The sequence below is a fragment of the Lactuca virosa genome, chromosome 3, assembly GCF_052849685.1.
Source record: "Lactuca virosa cultivar CGN04683 chromosome 3, Lactuca_virosa_CGN04683_v6, whole genome shotgun sequence".
In the NCBI taxonomy this organism is placed as follows: domain Eukaryota; kingdom Viridiplantae; phylum Streptophyta; class Magnoliopsida; order Asterales; family Asteraceae; genus Lactuca; species Lactuca virosa.
The window spans coordinates 229,763,541-229,785,456 of NC_136428.1; the positions used below are offsets into that span (position 1 = coordinate 229,763,541).

At 39.4% G+C, this 21,916-nt stretch overlaps 1 protein-coding gene across 1 annotated transcript; it reads right to left on the reverse strand.

Annotated features, from left to right (window-relative positions):
- Window positions 1-1,128: 1,128 nt before the first annotated feature.
- Window positions 1,129-3,013, reverse strand: LOC145164447 (uncharacterized). The gene is made up of 4 exons (XM_079083164.1): window positions 2,693-3,013; window positions 2,217-2,642; window positions 1,852-1,934; window positions 1,129-1,312 (listed from the first exon to the last, which is right to left on the reverse strand). The coding sequence occupies exons 1-4, from the start codon at window positions 3,011-3,013 to the stop codon at window positions 1,129-1,131; spliced, it is 1,014 nt and encodes a 337-aa protein (XP_078939290.1).
- Between the last annotated feature and the right edge of the window lie 18,903 nt (window positions 3,014-21,916).

The following is a 21,916-nucleotide window of genomic DNA, read 5'->3' on the forward strand; positions in this document are numbered from 1 at the left end:
GTGGTTAACGAAGCTAAGATCATTAACACAAAAGATGTGTAACCATAAACCTCAGTAGTATAGTTGAGAGTCTCAAGGGTTACAATAATGAGTACGAAGTCAATGGAGAATTGTGAAGGTGGTTCCACATAAGCGAATGTACCTCTGCTATACAAAAGTGACTAGGTAGATAACTCTTATCTAAAAGTGAGAAGAGTAAGGTAGCTCATAACGAATGTGAATTTAACAGCCTGGTTGGGAAGAAACGAATGGTAGATTCGATTCATTAAGGCTTCACATCGAGTCAATCGAGGCTTTGGACAACATACATCAGCATGATTCTAGGGACACTTAGCTAATACATAGATGAAGAATATTATACCTGCCCTATCACATGAATTTGTGCCTCCATGATCTTCTTAAGATATTTTTGGTATTTTGAGATTTGTGAAAATAAAAGAAATAAAAATAAACACAAACAAAATATTTTTGTATTTTGAGATTTTCTGAAAAAGAAATAAAAACGGAAAAGATTTAAAGACAAAACAAGGATAAGATATACTATACATAAAGTACAAAAGGATATTGTAAAATCTGAACCACCGATGAACAGTTGACTACGAACTACTGTGAGCGTTCCACTGATTCGCAGTGACAAAGTAGACTGCGAATGAACAGTGGACTACGAACTACTGCGAACGTTCGTACCGATTCGCAGGATAATCATTATGAATGCAAAAGTGGTTTTGGAACAAATTCCGCTTCCATCATTCCAAGGCCTTGAAGAATTCTATTGAATGTTGTTTCAAGTAAGGCCTTTGTGAATATGGCAGCCAATTGATCAGCGGATCTCACGAAATGAATTTCAACGTGGCCGTCTTCTACATGATCCTTGATGAAATGATACCTCAGTGCTATGTGTTTCGTCTTTGAGTGTTGCACTAGGTTGTGACAAATGCGAATAGCACTTTCAGAGTCATAATATAGTGGGATTCGTTTCATGCTTAAGCCATAGTCACGAAGCTGAATTTGAATCCAGGTGACTTGAGATGTACATGAAGCAACAACTATATATTCAGCTTCAGCTGTCAACAAGGATATGCACGTTTGCTTCTTGGATTGCCAACTAACAAGTTTGCCATCGAGAAATTAACATCCTGCAGTTGTGCCTTTTCTATCTAATCCACATCCTCCAAGATCAGCATCTGAAAACGCTTGTACGAAGAAGCCTGATTTCGCAGGGTACCATATGCCAAGAGAAGAGGTTTGTTTCAAGTATCTGAAGATATTCTTGACAGCCACCATATAAGGTTCGCGAGGATTTGCTTGGAACCTAGCACAATAAAAAACGGTAAACATAATATCTGGTCTACTAGCTGTTAGATGCATTAATGATCCTATCATTTGACGATAAAGGGTCATATCCGCAGCTGGTTTTTCCATAGATGGTGTCAGTTTCGTTCTGAATGCCATTGTAACCTTCGCTTTGGAGTCTCCCACCATGCCAAACTTAGGCAGTAAGGTCTTCGTATATGCTTCCTGATTTATGAAAATGCCTTCTGGTCCCTGTCTTATATTCAATCCAAGGAAAAAGTTAATTGGACCCATGGAACTCATCTCAAATTTAGTTTCCGTCAACTTTCGGAATTCAGTTGTTAAGCTAGGATTCGTAGACCGAAGATGATGTCTTCAACATAAATTTGGACGATCATTAAGTGGTCACCCTCTTTCTTGCGAAAGAAGTTTGTGTCAACCAAACCTTGTTTAAATTTAGACATTTTAAGAAAACGAGTGGGAGTTTCATACCAGGCTCTCGGAGCTTGTATCAGACCATAGACTGCCTTATCCAAGATGTAGGAGTGATTGGGATACCTCTGATTAAAGAACCCAGGTGGTTGTTCCACGTATTCAATCTCTTCTAATTCTCCGTTTAAGAACGCACATTTAACATCCATCTGAAACACCTCAAAGTTCTTGTGCGTTGCGTATGCCAGGAAGATGTGAATACATTCCAACCTTGCAACACGCGCGAAGGTTTCTTCGTAGTCGATGCCTTCTTCCTGACAATATCCCTTAGCCACGAGTCTCGCCTTGTTTCTTATATCGTTCCCTTCTTTATCCATTTTGTTGCAAAACACCCATTTTAAACATACAAACGATGCATCTGGTGGAGTTGGAATTAGCCTCCATACTTTGTTTCGTTCAAACTCATTGAGTTCGTCTTGCATCGCTTGCACCCAATCAGAATAATCAAGAGCAGTATTGATGGTTTTGGGTTCTACCTTGGAAAAGAATGAGTTAAACATATAATATTCTACTTGAGAGAATAATGCAGTTTGTTTCGCTTTTTGCTGAGATCTCGTAAGGACTCCTGCAGAAGATTCACCGGTTACTTGGGTTTTGGGGTGATCTCTGGTCCATGTGGCTAGTGGAGGATAGTTTGGATCATAAGAGGGATCGAGTTCAACGTTTACTTCTTCAAATTCAGATTGAACGTCTGAATCGACATTCACATCCTTATTCTCCCCCTCGAATGACGAGTGGTCCTCTTCTTCAGGTATTGAAGTATTGCCGGTCAATGGAGGTTCGACAGACACTGTGGGAGGTGAGTCATTTGTATCGGAGGGTGGGTCAGAAGAAAGAGACGAAGTGTAACCATCCCCCTGGTATGGAATGTTCGTATTTTGAGGAGTAGATTGCTCCCCCTCAGGACGTTTATTGGAGTCAGAATTCTCCCCGTGGAATGTAGTGCTTGTGTCTTGAGCTTGTTCGTAGTTGATGGTTGAGTGTGCATGTCTTTCGCAGCGTCATCAATTATCTTCTTCAATTCATCTGCTTTGTTGTCAGCTGCATTTGCTATGGATGTGACAACCTTTTCTGGTTCATAAAAAAGTAGCATGAATTCTTCATACAGACTGGAGATTGGAACAGTGGTTGGACTTGGCTTAGGAAAGATTTCCTCAGATTGATTCTCTTTTGACTGAATCCTCTTCAAGTAGTTATCATCGAACGTAACATAATAGGTTTCTTCCATCTTCTTTGAACGTTTTTTGAGAACCCTAAATGCCTTGGAGGTCAGCGAATATCCCAGAAATATACCCTCGTTAGCTTTCACATCGAATTTGTTTCGTTGTTCCTTTGAATTGAAAATGACACACGTGGAACCAAAGACATGGAAAAACTTAACATTAGGTTTGCGATTGTTTAAGATTTCATAAGGAGTAATAGAGAATCACTTATTCAGAATAGATCTGTTTTGGGTGAAACAAGCAGTCGCAATTGCATCCGCCCAGAAGTATAGAGGCAGACATGTGAACGTGAGCATCGTTCGTGCAACTTCGCACAAAGAGCGGTTTCGTCTTTCAACTACATCGTTCTGTTATGGAGTGTAAGGAGCAGAAAAGTTGTGTGAGACTCCATTCTCAGCAAGAAATTCTTTAAACGCTTGGTTTTTAAATTCTAGCCCATTGTCACCGCAAACCAACTTTCGCAGTTGAAGCTCTATTTGCTTTATAAAATTCTTGAGTTTAGGAGTAACTTCAGATTTCTGTTTAAGAAAGAACACCCAAGTAAAACGAGAAAATCATCAACAATAACAAGAATATACTTACTACCACCGACACTTTCGATTGTAGATGGTCCACAAAGTTCTATGTGTAGAAGTTCCAAAGGTTCGATGATTTTTGTGTTTACTAGTGTTGGATGACTTTTTCTACTTTGCTTCCCCATTTCACAAGCTGCACACAAATGATCCGTATCAAACTTCAAGAGAGGAAGCCCCCGCACATGATCACCAAGTACAGGCTTGTTGATGTCTTTGAAGTTAAGGTGCGAAAGTCTTCTATGTCATAGCCAGCTATCATCAGAGTGAGCTTTCGTCAGCAAGCATATGGCAGGCTTCCCTCGTATCGGGTTCAGATTCAAGGGATACATTTCTCCTTTTCGCTCCGACTTTAAGAGAACTGCTTTCGTTTTCTTTTCATTTATTTCAGATCCTTCAACATCAAATGATACTTTCAAACCCGTCCCTACAACTAATTGTGAAACACTAATTATATTGTGTTGTAAGCCTTCCACATACGCCACCTTACAAATTGAAAAATCTCCATTCGTTATCATCTCATAGCCTTTGATCTTTCCAAACAAATTGTTTCCATAATTTACATTTCCACCATCTTTGAGAGATCGAAACTCTTGCAACTCCTCCTTCCTCCCTCTCATGTGACATGAGCAGCCACGGTCGATGTACCATTTGGTGTCAAACTGCTCGTCATGAATAACCTGCAAAAATTAAGCAAATTTAGGAACCCAAAGTTGATTGGTCCTTTTGAGCCTTTGACAGAACGGGGAAAAGTAATTGCAATATCAACCATATAAGTTCGTTTAACTAAGGTGGTTTTATCTTTCTTAGTTATGGTGAAAACTTTTACTTTATTATCTTTCATTTTCGTTTCTTTTGAATCAGATTGCTTTCGTTTATTTTTGATTTGATTCTTGACGAATTCTTTCTCAACTTTCTTTGGGTTATCAGTCGATTTCTTGGTTTAGCGTCAGAATCCGAGACTAACTTTCCCTTTCCCTTGACATCTTTGAGCGAAGCCTTCGTTGGTTCAGAATAATGAGATTTTGGTTTATCATTGGGCTTCATTGAAAAAGAGGGTTTTGGAGCAAGGTTCCTAGTTGGTTTCTGTGGATTGCAGGAATGACAGTGCGAACATTGACCAGGATTCTCATGCGAACGCTCTTTCGCATTCTGATTGGAAGATTTTCTCTGCGAACATAATTGGAATTTTGTGATTGCCAAAATTGCTTCCTTTCATTAGGATTTCTCTGATTTCTCCGATTTCTTTGAAGTTTTTGCTCTACAAGTTGCTCAGTGGCCTCATCGAATTCAGATGTGCTTTCAACATTTATTTTGTTTTCTGAACTCAATTTGGTACTCAATGAATCGAATTTCTGTATTGTATCAGATTTGATTTGCTTTTTATCATTTTCGTCCAAAAGCTGTTCTAACATGTTTTTGTGGTCTTTGGACTTAATGTATGATTCAATTCGTTCCAGTCCTACCCTGTAAGCGTCAGAAGTCTCATCAGATGAGACAATAGATTCGTATTTATAACAGTCGGCGTCAATTTTATCTTCCTTTAATTCGAGGAATGGTAAATCATCTTGTGAATTTTCTTACCAATCTCACAATCAAGGTGCAATTGAGTAATGTTAAAGTAAAGCCTTTTAGAAATCAAACAAAAAATGTTACGTTGTTTTCGAAGCATCAAATTGTCTCGTTGCAAGTAAATTAACTGATCCCTCGACTTAGACAAATCCGACTCGATCTTCTCAATCCACATTCGCGTCTCATCGCTTTTCGACGAAACCCTGCTGATTTGATAAGTTAGGTTAGAGTTTGTCAAACTAGTTCTTTTTAGACTATCGCTAATGTTTGAAAATGTGAGTTTTAGATCGTTTAATTCAGTTTTGTATCTAGACACAAGTATGTTGACTGATTCGAGATTTAGGTTTACCTTGTTGATCAGTTGTTCACATTCGTTGATTTGTTCAGGAACTGGCCTTGCAATGAAACAACTATCATCCCTCCTTTCACTCCCGGTAACATTATCCTGTGTCTGTGACGCTTCACTTGTCACCATCAAGCATCTTCCTGCAAACTGCGAACTATCCTCTTTCGCAATGAACGCCCTGCCATGTGTGGGCTTGCGAACCTCATCGTCTTCCGAGTCAGTTGACCAGCCTTCAACTCCTCCAAACTCATTCTCAGCCATATTTTCCTGCACAATCAAAGCAGACATAGAGTTATCGGTAACCTTTTTCTTCTTGATCTCCTCCAGCTTTCGCATGTGGTAGGACTCATCATCTTGTCCTTCTCTTTTCTCATTCAGCCTTCTCAGCATGGAATCCTTGGCTAGATGATTTTTACCATGACAATATTTGCAGTCATAGCCGGAGTCACCCATGAGCTTTTTCTCCTTCTTTTCTTCCTCCTTTTGAGAAGCACTTTTGTTCTCCTCTTTCACCTTTAAGTGTTGTAGTTGCCCTGCCAGTTTCGGTTCTTGTTTGATGGAAATTTCTTTCTTGCGAACCGCTTGGGATTTGGGACCATTAAAGCATACTCCTCGCTTGTGAGATCGCATTCACAGCGATCAGACTCAGGCTCTTCCTCTGCAACAGTGTTGCCCTTCGCGACAAGAGCTAGAGACTCCATACTAGAAACAACTTTCGCTTCTTTCGCCATCTCACTTTCATGTGCCTTAAGAATCCCAACTAGCTTGGCTAAAGTGTAACTTTTGAACTGCTCGTGCGCTTTGACAGTAGAGACCACTGCCATCCATTCAGTTCTAAGCCCATTCATGAGAGTAACCTTTTGCTCGATCACCTCGTGTCCAATACCATGCTTCATCATCTCGCTAAGAAGATGATTGTAGGGATTGAATGTCTGGCTCAGATTTTCTTCTGGCTTCTGCGCGAATGCACCAAACTTTGAAAGCTGGAGTGTTTGAGTTGAATGCTCAAGATTTGCGTCAGTCGAGTAATGTTCTTTGAGCCTTTCCCAGATGGATTTCACAGTATCACACGAACTAACAAGACGAAGAGTGTCTGCCTGCAAAGCGAATCTAATGATCCTCATTGCTTTGACATTGCTGATCAGTTTATCTTTCTCGTTTTAAGGAACATCCTTCACATCAAGAAGCAGGTGATTGTATTCCTTCTGAGTTTTGATGGTTCTTTTGGTCTCTGTGTGGATAAACGGACCTAGAGTAATGGCTTCCCATATCAAATAACCATTATCGTCTGAACCGAGAACATAATCTTCAAAGTGGAGCGCCCAAACTTCATATTCATGAGGAAAGAGAATTAGGATCCTTGTTGTTGATCCAATACTGCTTGAGATATTAATAGAGTTGATGTTGGAATCGTCGTGCTGCATGATGATATTTTCTTTGATACGTGTAAAGAATCAGACGTGTAAACTGAAATTGTTTGTAGGGTAATATCAAGATCACTTCAAGCCATCAATGTGACAATGAAGACGACTAAACAAGATCCTATATTAACGGAAACCCTAAAACTCTGTAACTAGAAGAGATGCGTATAGATTACAAAATCTCCTGCTCTGATACCAATTGTTTGGATTAAAATCCTTAATGATTCAAGAACAGGTAAATCAAGAACACAGTAATGATTCAAGAATGCCAAATGATTAAATGTCAAGCCTCAGAAGAAGTCGATAAGGAATTGCTACTGTAGAGGCGTGATTAGGGTTACGGTGTGATAATCAAAGTTAACTAAAATACGATGCATGCATGCATCTTAAATAGTCTAACCCTAGAATTAATAACGAGTGGACATGCCCAACTCGATAATACAAAAGACTAAATGAAAGGCCCAATGACGCAACATCTAATACCCAGCAATCTATTTTTTCATCAGGATCCTAATTTTATGGGGATCCTTCTTGTTGTATAGAATCCCAAAACACTCCTTCTAGCGCTCGATTCGTCTTGTCCGAACTTGAAGACAACTTGTCTAGCAGTTTGTTCATGGTGAAGAAGGAAAAGGTCCCTCCTTCTCTTCCTCCTAAGACGACTCAGCTCGACCTCACTGTGAAGACCCAAACATCTTGCAAGAGGAAACCATCTGATGTCTGGGATCTTGAGAATCTTGGAACAGAAGAGGAATTAAAGAAGCTAATTTCCTTCACCCAATCTGTAAGTATTCATGTGGTTATTTCCATTCAGTTTTATTATCTATTTACCGTTGTTCCTATTAGGTTGTTGATCACATCTCTCACTTTGATGAGGATCTTAAATCCAAGCTCGCTTGAACTAAGCATGCTTTGAGGGAGCAGAAAGGTGTTAACAACGAGGTCCTGTAGAGGCTGGAGAAGTAGTCCAAATAGCAAGCTGAAAATGAAAAGGAGCATGTAGCTGAGATGGACGACATGATTACTGAAGAGAGGATCAGTGTTGTTGTTGATATCTAGGAGGAAACAATTAAGCTTGTGGGGGATCTTGAGAATGCGGGATCCTTGAATGTAGCAGGATGGCATGAATCCCTAAAAAAATTGAGTAGCAAGTCTGTCGGTGCAGTCAGAATCTTGCATCGCAGCCGAAGGAAGGAGGAGGAAAGACGGAGGTGGCTCCGGGTGGTGGTGAACAGTCTACAACTTGAGATCGGTTTAGTTTAAAAACAATTTGAATAAATTTGAGTCTATAAATTAATATTTCACTCTTTCTTTTGTGGGATTGGTGGGCAACCCCTTTTTATGCTATGGGTGTTTCGTACTTCTCTGCATGCATGGTTAATTTGCTTGATATGATTGTAGGATTTCTGAGGATCCTTACATAGTAAGGATCCTGAAAAGTTCAAACATTTTAAGATCTGATTAGCCTGAAACGATTAGTCATCAAACTGTGATCTTAAAGTAATTAAGATCTTTTAGGATACTAAACCTTTTTTATGTAGGAAAATAATTTTAAAGGATAGATAAGACCTGGTCATCCTTAGGATTTGTGATCATTTGACTCATGCGAAGTCTTGAAGCTGCTGTATGGAAAAGATCGTTGCTTTAGGAGTTCATGAGGGAGGATCCTTAACTTAGTGGACTGGGAAGGATCCCACCTTAAGAATCATTTGGAAATAACGCCAACTTGGAGAAGAAACTGGGATACTCTTGGTTTGTATGATAATGTGACAAGCCTTGCATATTTTCAGGGTTGTATCCTAACTTAATACAACATGTTAATGTTATAGTTCATAGCAGATCACTCGGGAAAATCCCAAATCGGATGATACAATGAAAATGTTATAGACCTTCAGTATTTTCTGGGGAAGATCACAGATTACGATAATACGTAAGCATTATTAACCTTAAGATATCACTGGAGAAGATCCCAACTTAGGATAACACGTAAGTGTTATAGTTGTTAGAAAATCACCGGGGAAGATCCCAACTTGGGATAACACATAAGTGTTATTAACCTTAAGAAATCACTGGGGAAGATCCCAACTTAGGATAACATGTAAATGTTATATACCTTATGCTTAAACGTTAGGATCTTCACATATGTTCAGAAATAAGAGGGTTGTCAAGTCACTAAAGTGTGAAATGATCCCTTAGAGTGGAATAAGTACCCTTAGTCGTAGGTGAGATGCCCTATCTATATTCATAGTTATATCGATAAGTACCTATTGCGATCGTCAAGATTACAAAACCATGTATTTATTGTCATCCATGAATCCTAGGATCCTTGAATGTCATGATCATTAAACTTCAGGATCCCTATCTGTTAGGATCCTTGAATGTTAGGATCCTTATATGTTAGGAACGTTGATTTCCTGCGCAAAGCAAACATTATCTTCGGGTGGGCGTTAGTCTGAATAACTCCCCTTCGATGCTTAAGTTAGTATTGGATTTCATAATAATAAAAAGAATCAAATAAGAGTAGAGGGTAGAGAGAGTGTACCTTAAGTTTATTTGAAAATGATCGACATAACTTCCATGAAGTATTCTTTTAGGTGGATGACATTCCACAGTCTTGGAAAGACGTTACCTTCAAGGGTGGCTAGCCAATATGCCCCCTTTCCTGCTTTTCAATCAATGAGATACGATCCTTTCTATTTAGGTGCCAATTTACCTGCACTGGGATCCTTGGTATTTTGGAATGTTTTCCTAAGTACCAAGTCACCTACCTAGAATCTTCTAACTTTGATGTTCTTGTCATACGCTTTAGTGATCCTTTGATGATGAGCAGTAATTCGGATCCTGGAAGGATCCTGGAGTTCATCAATAGTGTCAAGATCCTGGGCTAGCATCCTATTGTTACTCTCCTGATCTTGCGATTAATATCTTGTTGTTGGGATTACTACTTCAGTAGGGATCACGACTGCAGTTCCAAACACCAAGGACTGTGGAGTTTGGCCAGTGGCTGCCTTTGAAGTGGTCCTATCTGCCCATAGGACGACAGGAAGTTCTTCTGCCCATCTTCCTTTCTTCTCATCTAATACCTTCTTTAGATTGTTGACTATGATCTTATTTATGGATTCAGCATGACCATTAGCTTGTGAGTGGATAGGAGTGGACATTATCATTTTAATCCCCCAACTTGTGCAAAAGTATCTAGTCCTTTTGCTTATGATATGGGATCCATTATTGCATATGATCTCGGCAGGGATCCCGAGCCTGGTCAGGATATTTTATTTGATAAACGATACCACTTCCTTGTCTCGTACTTGAACGAAGGCTTCAACCTCTATCTATTTCGAGAAGTAGTATGTCATCACTAACATGAATAACTTTCCCCCATGGGCCTTTGGTAGGTTGCCAACTATATCCATTCCACATGTCATGAATCACCAAGGGGAAATGATATGATGCAACGGTTCTGTAGGTTGATGTAGGATGTTGCTATACCTTTTGCAAGCATCACATTATTGGGCATGCAAGAAAGCATATTTTTTGATTGTTAAGCAGTAGTATCCGGTCCTTCATGCTTTGGAGCATAAGGAACTGCCCCCAGTGTGGTTTCCATAATCTCCTTTGTGTATATGTTTTAGGACTTCTGCAACTTCGTCATCTTCTAAGCATTTAAGGTATGGACCTGCTATGCATTTCTTGCACAATTTTCCTTGGATGATCACAAATCGTGAGACCCTCATATTGAATGCTCTCTCATTTTTTTCTTCTCTTGGGATTGTTCCACTTTGGACATATTCCACAATGGGATGGATCCAATATTTGCAGTGTTGTGAGGATCCTGAATGTTAGGATCCTAGCGGTTAGGATCCCCATGAAGTCGTTGAGGGTAAGGATCCTTAATTATTACCATGTTAGTTGTTTGGTCATGGTGATTGGGATTATCTGGTTTATTGGAGGGATCTTCTATCGCTGGGATCAGTAGATGGGTTATAGGGATCCTGATTTTTAGCGGGATCCTAACGGAAGATCCTAGGTTGTCTAGCATGTCAGCCTCAATATTTTCTTCTCTGGAACTTGGCTTAGGCTGAAAGCCTCGAATTTAGAGGCCAACGTTTTGAGGATTTTTAGGTATAGTGCTAGTCTTTCTCCTTTTACTGTATTGGATCCATTAAAATTATTAGTTAATAATAAGGAGTCAACGAATACCTGAAGATCCTTGATTTGAAGATCCTTGGCCATCTGTAATCCCATGATCAGTGCTTCGTATTCAACTTCGTTTTTGGTTGCATCGAATTCACAGTTGACTGCCCGGGGTATGATGTCCCCCTATGGTGATTTTAGTATGATCCCTAGGCCTATTCCTCTAACGTTTGAGGATCCTTCAGTGAAGAGTGTCCATCTTCCCATGCTTTCTTCTTTTTGGAGTTTCTTACTTTCTAACTCTGCTTCAGGTTTTAGACCATCACTGAAATCAACCACAAAGTCTACTAGTGCTTGTGATATTTTTTTACTAATCTTGGTTCATACTTGATGTCATTTGTGCTTAGCTTCACGGACCACTTCGCCATCCTATTTGAGATCTCTGGTTTTCGCATAACATTCATGATGGGGTAGTTAGTTCTCACATGTGTAGTGTGTGTTTATAAATAGTGTCTTAATTTTGTGGAAGTAGTTACTAATGCAAGTATTAGTTTTTCAAGATGGGAATACCTGGTCTCAGGATCCAGGAGACTTTTACTTATGTAGTATATGGAATGTTGATCCATATTGAGATCCTTGGCTAAAACTGCACTTATAGGGTTAGAGGATACTGAACGGTATAGGAGGAGTGGTTCTCAATGTAGTGGTTTCACTAGCAAGGATGTTGAACTAAGATAATTGTTGCGTTCCTGAAAAGTATCTTCTTGCTCTTTAGTCCACTCAAATCTTTTGTTCTTCTTCAAGATGTCATAGAAAGGCTTGCACCTTTCTGAAGATCTTCAGATGTACTTGTTAAGTGCTGCAACTCTTCCTGTTAGTCTCTGAATATCCTTCATCGATGATGGGGATCTTAAATCGATGATGGCTTTTATTTGCTCCGGACTTGCTTCTATTCCTCTTTTAGTCACCATGTATCAAAGGAACTTGCTTGACCTCATTCCAAAGTGGCACATAGAAGGGTTCAGCTTCATGTTATATTCGTCTAGTATGTTGAAGGCGTCTTCAAGATCCTTGGGGCTGATCCTCAGCTTTCTTTGATTTTACACCATGTCATCAATATAGACTTCCATGGTGTCCCCCAGTTTATCCTTGAACATACGGTTGACTAACCTTTGGTATGTCGCACCTGCATTTTTAGGACCAAAGGGCATAGTAGTATAACAATATATACATGTTGGGATGATGAAGGCGGTATCCTCTTGGTCAGATGGTTCCATTTGGATTTGTTGGAATCTCTCTGATGCAACCATAAATGTTAGCAGTTCATGGTCAGCCGTAGCATCTATCATGGAGTCTATGTGTGGTAGGGGAAAGGTTCCTTAGGGCAGGATTTATTCAGATCCGTATAGTCCATGCATATTCTTCATTTTCCATTCTTCTTCTGCACGACGACCATGTTGGCTAGCTATCTTGGGAACTTGACTTCCTTTATCATCCTTGTTTTGAGGAGCTTTGCTACTTCTTCTTGGATATCCTGGTTTATTTCGGGTGTAAACTTTCTTCTCTTTTCGTGTATTGGTATGAAAGAAGGATCAATGTTAAGTTTATGAGTTATGATATTCTTGTCTATACCTGTCATATCCTCATGCTTCCAAGAGAATGTTTTGCTTCTATCTTTCTGGCACTTTATTAGTTTCCGTTCGATTTGTTCTGGAAGTGAGGATCCTATCAAAATTTTGGCTTTAAGATACTTGAGGTTCAGGGGACGTCCTTTACATCCTATTCTCTTGTCTTCACCACACCTCGTGCCCCCTGCTTTAATTGCTATGCTTCTTGTGGTACCGTTAAAGATTTCATCGAAGTCTGGGAGCATTCCTTGGATTCTTGTTGATCACCCGTGATCTTTACTGTCCCCCATGGAGTGGGCATTTTGACACATTGATGGTATGTAGAGGGGACAACCTTCACATCGTAGATCCATGGTCTACCTAATATAACATTATAGGAGGACAATGTATCAATTACACAAAAGTGTTGCATAGATTTTAATCTATCTATGTAAATAGGTAGCTTTATTTTGTCGACAATATGTTTTGTTTTGCCACTGAATCTGATTAGCACTGAGGATCTTTTGACTATTTCGCCTTCGGGGAAGTTCATCATTTTAAGAGCTTCCAGGAGTATGATGTTGACATAAGATCCTCCATCAACAAGGATCCTTCTAACAAAATGGTTGGAAATGTAAAGAGTGATTACCAGTCCATCATGATGAGGATCCTGGATGTCTATTTTATATGTTTATTCGAAGGTGATTTCCTTCTTGTTTGTGATCAATGTGTTTTTTCGTGGCCTTTCTTCTTTCTCCGTCTTCAATACTTTAGCATGTCTTTTTCCTGCAGAATAAGAGGTGCCACAAATGCCAGATCATCCATAAATTACATTGACTACCTTAGCATCCATCCGAGGGGATCCTGGTTTTTCTAGGATCTTATGAGGATCCTGATCCTTTTCTTTGGAACTTTCCTTTCTTCCTTCGAGGATCCCCTTGAGGTATCCTTTTCTGAGTAAGTAACTAATATCTTTTCTTAGGGCTATGCAATCTTCCGTAATGTGACCGAAGTCCTCATGGTATGCACACGATTTGGACTCGTCTTTCCAGGTGGTCGACTTTCCTCCCTTTCTTGGCCATATTGCTTTGTCGCCAAGATCATGCATGGAAAATATTATACCTCAAACATCCACAGAAAAACAGTAGTTAGTGATGTTAGGAAATTCTTCTTCCTCCCTGTTAGGGACAGGATCCTCAAAATCTTCAGGATCCTCTAATATTCAGTTTCCTTAGCTACCTCAGGATCCCGATTATTACTATTATTATTTTTATTAACAATTATAACGGTTATATTTTGTTCATAAGTAGTACATGTGCAGAAGTAGTCAAGGGAAGACCGATTCTCAACGAAGAATCATCTCAACTATGCTAAAGACCCGGAATACTTAGTCAAATAACGTTCATGAAGCTGGACATAGGGGATCCCGGAAATATCGGACATTTTGTTGGCTAGTTTAGACTATAAATTGACACTTGTATCTCGCACACAACACACTGTTTTTCCTATTCCAAGCTTACTCTACGAATTTATTCACTTGTTCTTACTTAAGTTCTCTGTAATTATCGTTTTACATTAACAAAATCATCAAGGCAGGTGATCATTATCACCTCCCAAGGTTTTGTGTCGGAGATCCTAGCAAGGATCAAGGTCTTTCCTTGTAAACCATTGTGTGATTCTCTTTATCATTTACTATTCCACAACTCGAACATCACAACCTCTCATTCAATTTGGTTGATTACTACTTGTGTAATTTTTTGACCAAAACAATTTGGCGCCTTCCATGGGACCATGGTGTTCAAAATCCTCGAAAAAGTCATGTCTACACTACCAATCCTTTATTCGTCCTCTGCTCCTTCCATTCCAACCAAAAACCTACCACCATCTCCAAGTGGACCCCCTGGTCAGAAGAAAACACATGACACTTCCAAGAAAAACACCCCTCCGGTCACTAACCAAGAAAGTCTGGGATCATCAGGACTCCAGGATCCGACTGTCTTGGTCACTACTGCAGAACTCTTCGCTATGATGAGGAAAATGACGCAACAAGTGACCCAACAACAGGAGGAGAATAGAGTATTGCTCAGAGAAGTGGAGAGGATGAAGGCGGAATTTCAGAAATCCCAGGAAACAACGCCCACAATTGTACAACCAAGGATCCTGAACTTCGATAAGGCAGGATCCTCAGAAAATCACTAGAAGAACACGGTTCCTACCACTATGGCGTCACTCTGGGGGAGAAATACGGAAAACCGAGCATCTATGATCAATGATTTCAATGATCCTTTCAACAATCCTAGAAACCTTGATTCTAGTAACTTCTTAAACAGTAATACTATTAATACAAACTATACTAATATTGATGTAGGAATAAATCCAAACATGGCTAAGGAACTTCAACAGTTGAGACAAATGATCTTAAGCATACCCGGGGGTGGTCCAACCCATACCAGAAGCATCTCCAACAAGTCGCATGATCTCGAGATTTGCTCTCGCGATAGCCAATACCGAAGTTCCTAAGCGCTTCCAAACTCCTAGAATGAAGCTTTTTGATGGAACTACAGATCCTGAAGAGCACATATCACAATATCGAGAAAGGATGGAGATCATTCCCATCCCAGGGCACTTAAAGGAAGCTTGCCTATGCAAAGGCTTTGGTTCGACCCTTACATGATCAACTCTCAAATGGCATCTAAGCGTTCCCCCATACTCTATTACTTCGTTTGCACACTTAGTCAATATTTTCAATAACCAGTTTTCTTGCAGCAAAACCTTCGAGAAGATTAGTAGTGATCTCTATCGAGTGGTTCAGGATCCTAAGGAAAGACTTAGGGATTTCGTTAATAGGTTTAATAGGAAATCTCTGAGCAATCCCAACATCGACATGGCTACTGTTGTAGAGGCCTTCAAGATGGGAATAAGGAAGGATTCACCCTTCTATGAAGTCCTTGTGATGACCCCATGCAAAAGATTGGACGAAGTCAGGTGTCGAGCATTGAGGTTCAAAAGGCTTGAAGAGGATAAACAAATCCATAAGAGAAGCAACCCTTCAAGTCAATATGAGAACTCCAACAGGAAGGCCGAATCCTCGACCCCAAGATCCTACATATCGAAGCCCTATTCTGTCACACCCCCGAACCAGACGGCGGAAATGTCCAAGGGTTGGGTGACTTCATCTTGTAATATCATCACAGTGTATATAATTGAATCAAAGACAACATCATCATCACACATAAAATAAAATAACCATCATTGTTTACATCAAGTGTTGTATCACATATTACATCCCAAAATATTAAGTGTGTGATGGAAAACATAAAAATACAACAAAAGTCCACATGTTCTCGACGACCGACCTGCTTAACGAGTCCCTGAGAATACAAGTTATTTTGAAAACGTCAACATATATAATGTTGGTGAGTTCATAAGCATGTTTGTATGAAAAGCTTTGTATTACTTTCTAAACACCAGAAAGTCCGATATTTTCTATAAAAATAGTTTTATTGTTTTGTATCAAATCTAGTATTAAAGCATGTGTGTTTCTGTTTTGAAAAATGTATATAGAGAATGTTCCAGAAAATCCTATATTTTATGTTGTAAGTGAAATGTATCATATAATGTATGTTTTCTCAGAAAATCCGATATTTTCTGTAATAAAAGTATTATGGTCTTTAAACCCTAGACCTTATAATGGTGTTTGTATGGTTTTGTAACATCAGAAATGTATATGCATTCCTTAAATTTACAATGGAGTTAATCCCTATGTGAGTCGTTATAACCATACTTGATAATGACTGATCCACCCGTCATGACGTTTTTCAGGCGCCGACTTATTTAAGGTAAGGTTTGTCACCCTAGACTGGCCTAGTCTAACTGTAGCGAACAGCTCAGGTGTGGGGTATCAACCCCGTATAGATCTATACACAAACTCTCGCTCTCCCTCCAGGAGACTTTGGTTATAACTACAGGCATACGGTTGTACACTCAATGGTACGAATAAATGAAATTTCTCACAAGAGCCTTAACTGAATTTACGCGAATATTGTATTACACTATGTAACGCAGTAAATAATGTTTACGTGTATGTTTTAAGTTTACAAGGCCCAATAAACATGTAATGTATATTCCAGACCCAAATAAGCATGTAAATGGACCACTAAGGCCCAATAAACATGTAAGGTATGTTCCAGGCCCAATAAGCATGTAAATGGACCACTAAGGCCCAATAAAAATGTAAGGTATATTCCAGGCCCAATAATCATGTAAATGGACCACTAAGGCCCAATAAACATGTAAGGTATATTCCAGGCCCAATAAGCATGTAAATGGACCACTAAGGCCCAATAAACATGTAATGTATATTCCAGGCCCAATAACCATGTAAATGGACCACTAAGGCCGAATAAACATGTAAGGTATATTCCAGGCCCAATAAAAGTGAAAATGACGTATTTAGTCCCTTTTTTATTACGTTGTTTGTTTTAGCTCAATTGTTTACCAAAATGACATGAAAGGCCCACTTTTTGTAATGATGACATTTTTGGCCCATTAAGCCGAAAATTTACAATTAAGGCACATTTTGGGCAAAAATGAAACTTTAGGTCCCTTAAGACCAAAAGTTTACATTTAAGGGCTCATTTTAAATAAAACAACATTTTTAGCCCACTTTTGTTAGAAATAACATTTTCGGCCCAATCTTTGATGAAAATTGACATTTGCGGCCCAAATGTATAGAAATTTACCTTTTCGGCCCAAGTTTAATAGAATTGACATTTTCAGCCCATTTACCCGAAAATTTACATTTTTGGCTCAAATTTGTTTAAAATAACAATTTAATCCATAAAGGTCAAAAATTTACAAATTAAGCCCATGAAACCGTGAAGGCCCAAGGTTAAGCCCATTTTGTGAAAATTAACACTTTTGGCCCTTTTAAAATCATGAATATCATAAAGATCCATTTTTATTTAAAAATGACTTTTTTAGTCCCTTAAAACCGTGAATTAACATAAAGGTTTTACTTTTTGTTTTTTTGTTAGATAAGGCCCCCCTTACGGTTTTGTTTAGCTTTCAACATTCTTAACATGTTTTATCCTTACAATCTCATGGTATGTGCATAAGTGATTTAGTTCACAAATATCACCAAGTTTTGGTAGTAATTTCGAGTTTCATGAAGTTTCAACAAAAAATCACAAAATATAATATGAAAAACACATATAAACATGCACAAATACATAGATCTAACACAAAGCAACTTGTATCCTCCCCCAAAACATAGTAAAAACCGAAAACAAGGGGTATGATCTCACCTTGGTTGATGGATTCAGTTTTTGAAGAAGAGAAGAAGGTGTTTTCGGTCTAGCAAGCTTCTTGAGGATATTTTCGAACTCTAGGAGGTTCTAAGAACATGATCACGAAAATATGTGTGTATGAGGGATGATTTAGCTTAAGATGGATTGAATTAACTTGAGTTTAGATAAAAACTTACCAAGAATGATGAATTTTGATGACAACTTGTTGAAAAAAACCCACACCACCTCACGGTTTTCTTGAAGGAAATGTGGAGGAATTCTTGAAGATTTAGAGAGGAGTGAAGCTTGAATGATTTTGGTGAGGAAGAAATTGCCTTAAGCCGAGAATTTTAAGGAGGAATGGAGAGGAGGTTAATTGGTCATTACATGGAGGATTAGGGAGTTGATCATGGAAATATGTGAGACAATTGTATAAATATCCTTTAAACAATAGTAAGGTGTCAAGATCTTGAGTCAAATAAGCTTTCCTCTCTTTTTTTTAATAAAATCGAGAATGGAGTGAGGGAAGGAAAGAAATTTGGTGTTGGGCTTGAATTGTTCATGTAAAAGTCGAGAGTATGTTAGCCCAATAAGGATTTTCGGCCCATTGGGCCCACATTTGTGTTTACGGCCCAAAATAACAAAGGAAATGGGTTTTCGGCCCATTAATATTTAATTATGTGGTTTTAAGCCCAATATGGCCCATGAAAAGTCTTATGGCCCAAAATGTTATAGTTAAATGAATGTGGCTCCAACTAGGGCCCAAATGAGGTTTCTTAGCCCAAAAGAATCAAGTTGAGGGTTTATTTCTCCATTAGGCCCAATATGAGGATCCTTGTCCATTAAACGGTTTGAACCGGGAAGTTAGGGTTTTCAAGCTCAAGGTTGGGTGAATGCAGCGTATTGACTTAGGTTTAGAGCTTGCACAAATGAGTTCTCATTCGAATTACCGTCTTTGAATGAATAGCTTATATAAAATCATACTTAGGGTTACAAGATACATCAGAAGTTAATCATGCATGGACATAATTTTTTGCCTAAAATGCTAGTTGTGACATCATCCCCCCGTTAGAGGGAATTTCGTCCCGAAATTTTTCGAAAGTTGATCTTAAGAGGTAGAGAAAAGGTGAGGGTACTTTTGCACCATTTGATCTTCATATTCCCATGTGAATTCCGGTCCGTGCTTTGCATTCCATCTAGTCTTTACAATCGGAATGCGGCTTGTTTTGTACGCTTCACTTCCCTGTCCATGATTTCAACTGGTTCTTCGATGAACAGGAGGTTCTCGTTTCCCTCGATTTCATCCAAGGGAACAACGGGGGTTTCATCTGATAGGCACTTTTTCAGGTTTGACACGTGGAACACGGGGTGTATGTTGCTGAACTTCGTAGGTAGCTGCAGCTTATAGGTCACCAATATTGTCGTTCGATATCCAGGTACGTCTTATTGGAATCCGGATGGATGGAGTATCGCGTCTTGTGTGTTTCGTTCATGATCAAATTTCTGAATCCTTCAATTATCGGAATCCAGATTCGACTCTAGAAATAGTAGGCTCTATCTTCTTTAACTTCAAGATTCTTATCCATTCCACGCAGTGCTTCATTCGCGACAATCTCCAGCTTCAATGTCTCCAAAATCCGTCGTAGGTGTTGATCGTGTTCTTTCTTGTTCCGAGAGTAGACGAGTATGTCATCAATGAACTCAATTATAAAGTTGTCTAGGAATGGGCGGAAAACTCGGTTCATGAGGTCCATAACTGCTGCGGGAGCATGCGTCAGACCAAAGGCACAACAACGAATTAATAGTGGCCATACCGAGTTCGGAAAGCAGTTTTGGGGAAATCTTCATTCCGGACTCGAAGCTGATGATAACCGGACCTTAGATCTATTTTGGAAAAATAACTGGCTCCTTGATGCTGGTCGAATAGATTATCAATCTGAGGGAGTGGGTATCGGTTCTTTATGGTGAGTTTGTTCAACTGCCGATAGTCAATGCACATTCTGAAGGATCCATCCTTCTTTTTGACAAACATGGTCGGAGCTTCCCAGGGTAAGAAACTCAGCCTTATAAATCCCTTCTCCAGAAGTTCTCTTGATTATTAGAGTTGGCTGAGGGGGATGTCGATTTGGAATAGGGGATATCGATCCTTGATGATGGGTTTGCTTGACTCTTAGTATTCAATTGTTGTATGGGCAATCCGCTTTTCCTCCTTAAGAGTTAGGCGGGTGTACTCTGGGGTGAGCGGTTTGGTTTGATAATTTCCTTACTTATTAGGTTGTCCTATTGATCGGGCAATATCTACTTTTGCATTGGTGTTAAGCGATATCGAGGGTTTGGTTACTGGAAGGGTTCCAAAAGTCGAGTCGGTTTCGATCTCATCTTATCTCATGGGGAATGCTCCTAAAGGGACTTCGAGATCATTTGGGGGAGGTTATAAACCTCTTGGATTCCCTTGATGTGTTCTGTTTCTGGCTTCCCATCATTATTGTAGGGCTACGAAGGAGTGTGGTATCTCTCGCCTAAGTTCTAGTGTGCCTAGTTGCTAGAGATGGTTCGGGGATTTGTGGTTATGGCTAAAAGGGTTTTTGTTAATCAATTGGGTAATACGGAAGGCCTCTTTGTAGTGCTTCACATTGGTATGGTGAGGATCAAACCAGTCTGTGTCGAGTGACGATGTTGGACTTCTTATGATGACAGATGTTAAGTAGGCGTAGCGTATTTTACATATATATATTTGATGTTTCCAGTTTATCTTTGTTATTATTACTGCAGACATTTCCTAATGCAAATCTTCCAAGGTCCCTCTATTATCTCTTGGTGCATACATGTTATGTACATTTAAGTTTATGAAGGCAGTCGACTGAGTAATTCTGCCCTAAATCCACGATTAAACAAGAAACATGAATTAAGGCGGAATCACTCACTTTAAGCATGCGTAGTTATAACTATGTATGACCCTAACGTATACACTAAGCCACCATAGCTCACCTTTAAGGATCCTTAGTTTTTATGTGAATGACGTGTTTTTATTCGGTTAAGGTAACAATTTGATTTTTTTTAACAACGATTTTGGTGAAAATTTGATGCTTAATTATTGTTGTTTGGGGACATACCAAAAATACAGGTAGGGTTCCTTTTTGTTTCTTCATGTCCAGTTGTTAAATTCCTCCTGCTTCCCCGTTATTACTCTCTGTTGGACAATTCCTCTTGAAATGTCCCATCTCACCACATTTGTGGCATACTGTCTTTATTCCAGCTACAAAGGTTAGAGTGGTGTGCGGGGCCGAAGCCCTACAGGTACAGGCGGGGTGCTCCTTCTTGTTGCACCTATTTCAATGCAACTCCTGGTAGGCTCCATTATGATGGAAACTGTACTTGTTGCATTTTGGAAGGTTTCCGACATATGGTCTCGCTGGTGTTGATGTGGTAGGTGTCATGGCAGCATGGACAACAACCATATGTTGTTTCTTAGAGGGCCCTTGAGTTGGTTGTCGCTTTTTCTTACTCCCAAACTCTCGCTTCCTGCTCTTAGGTTTGGGGTTTGGAGTTCCTTGGTAAGTTGTTATTCGTTGGTTTCCGTGGTTGTTACTTCGGTAGGAGTCGTCAACACTGTGTCCATTTTTGTTGGTGTTGTTTGCGTTGATTTGCGCCATGACAGCGGTTACGGCAGCTGTTACGGCGGCTTGGAATGTAGTGGAATCTATCTGTAGGATTGGTGTCTCACCGGTGTGCTGGTTATTTCTATGGGATGACATTTTCTGTTGCATGATAATAAGTAAGCTCGTAGGTAACGAGGGTAATTTCTAATTGTACTCTATTTGTTTATATTTACATATAATTTTCGCGGTTTGTTGTATGATTCTCAATGTTTCAACCTACATCCCAATGATGCATTTATGGTGATAAGTGGTAGTAGGTATTTCACGAACGCTACGTTTATCAATAGAGTACATAGATATCAGTACACT

Bases quoted from the DNA above. Each gene is read 5' to 3' on its own strand.
- LOC145164447 (XM_079083164.1), bottom strand. From the start codon at position 3,013: ATGGAAGAAACCTATTATGTTACGTTCGATGATAACTACTTGAAGAGG. The intron at 2,643-2,692 runs GTCCTGAGGGGG...ATTCCATACCAG, and splicing joins GAATTCTGACTCCAATAAAC to GGGGATGGTTACACTTCGTC. The intron at 1,313-1,851 runs GTATCCCAATCA...TTATTGTGCTAG, and splicing joins CCTGGGTTCTTTAATCAGAG to GTTCCAAGCAAATCCTCGCG.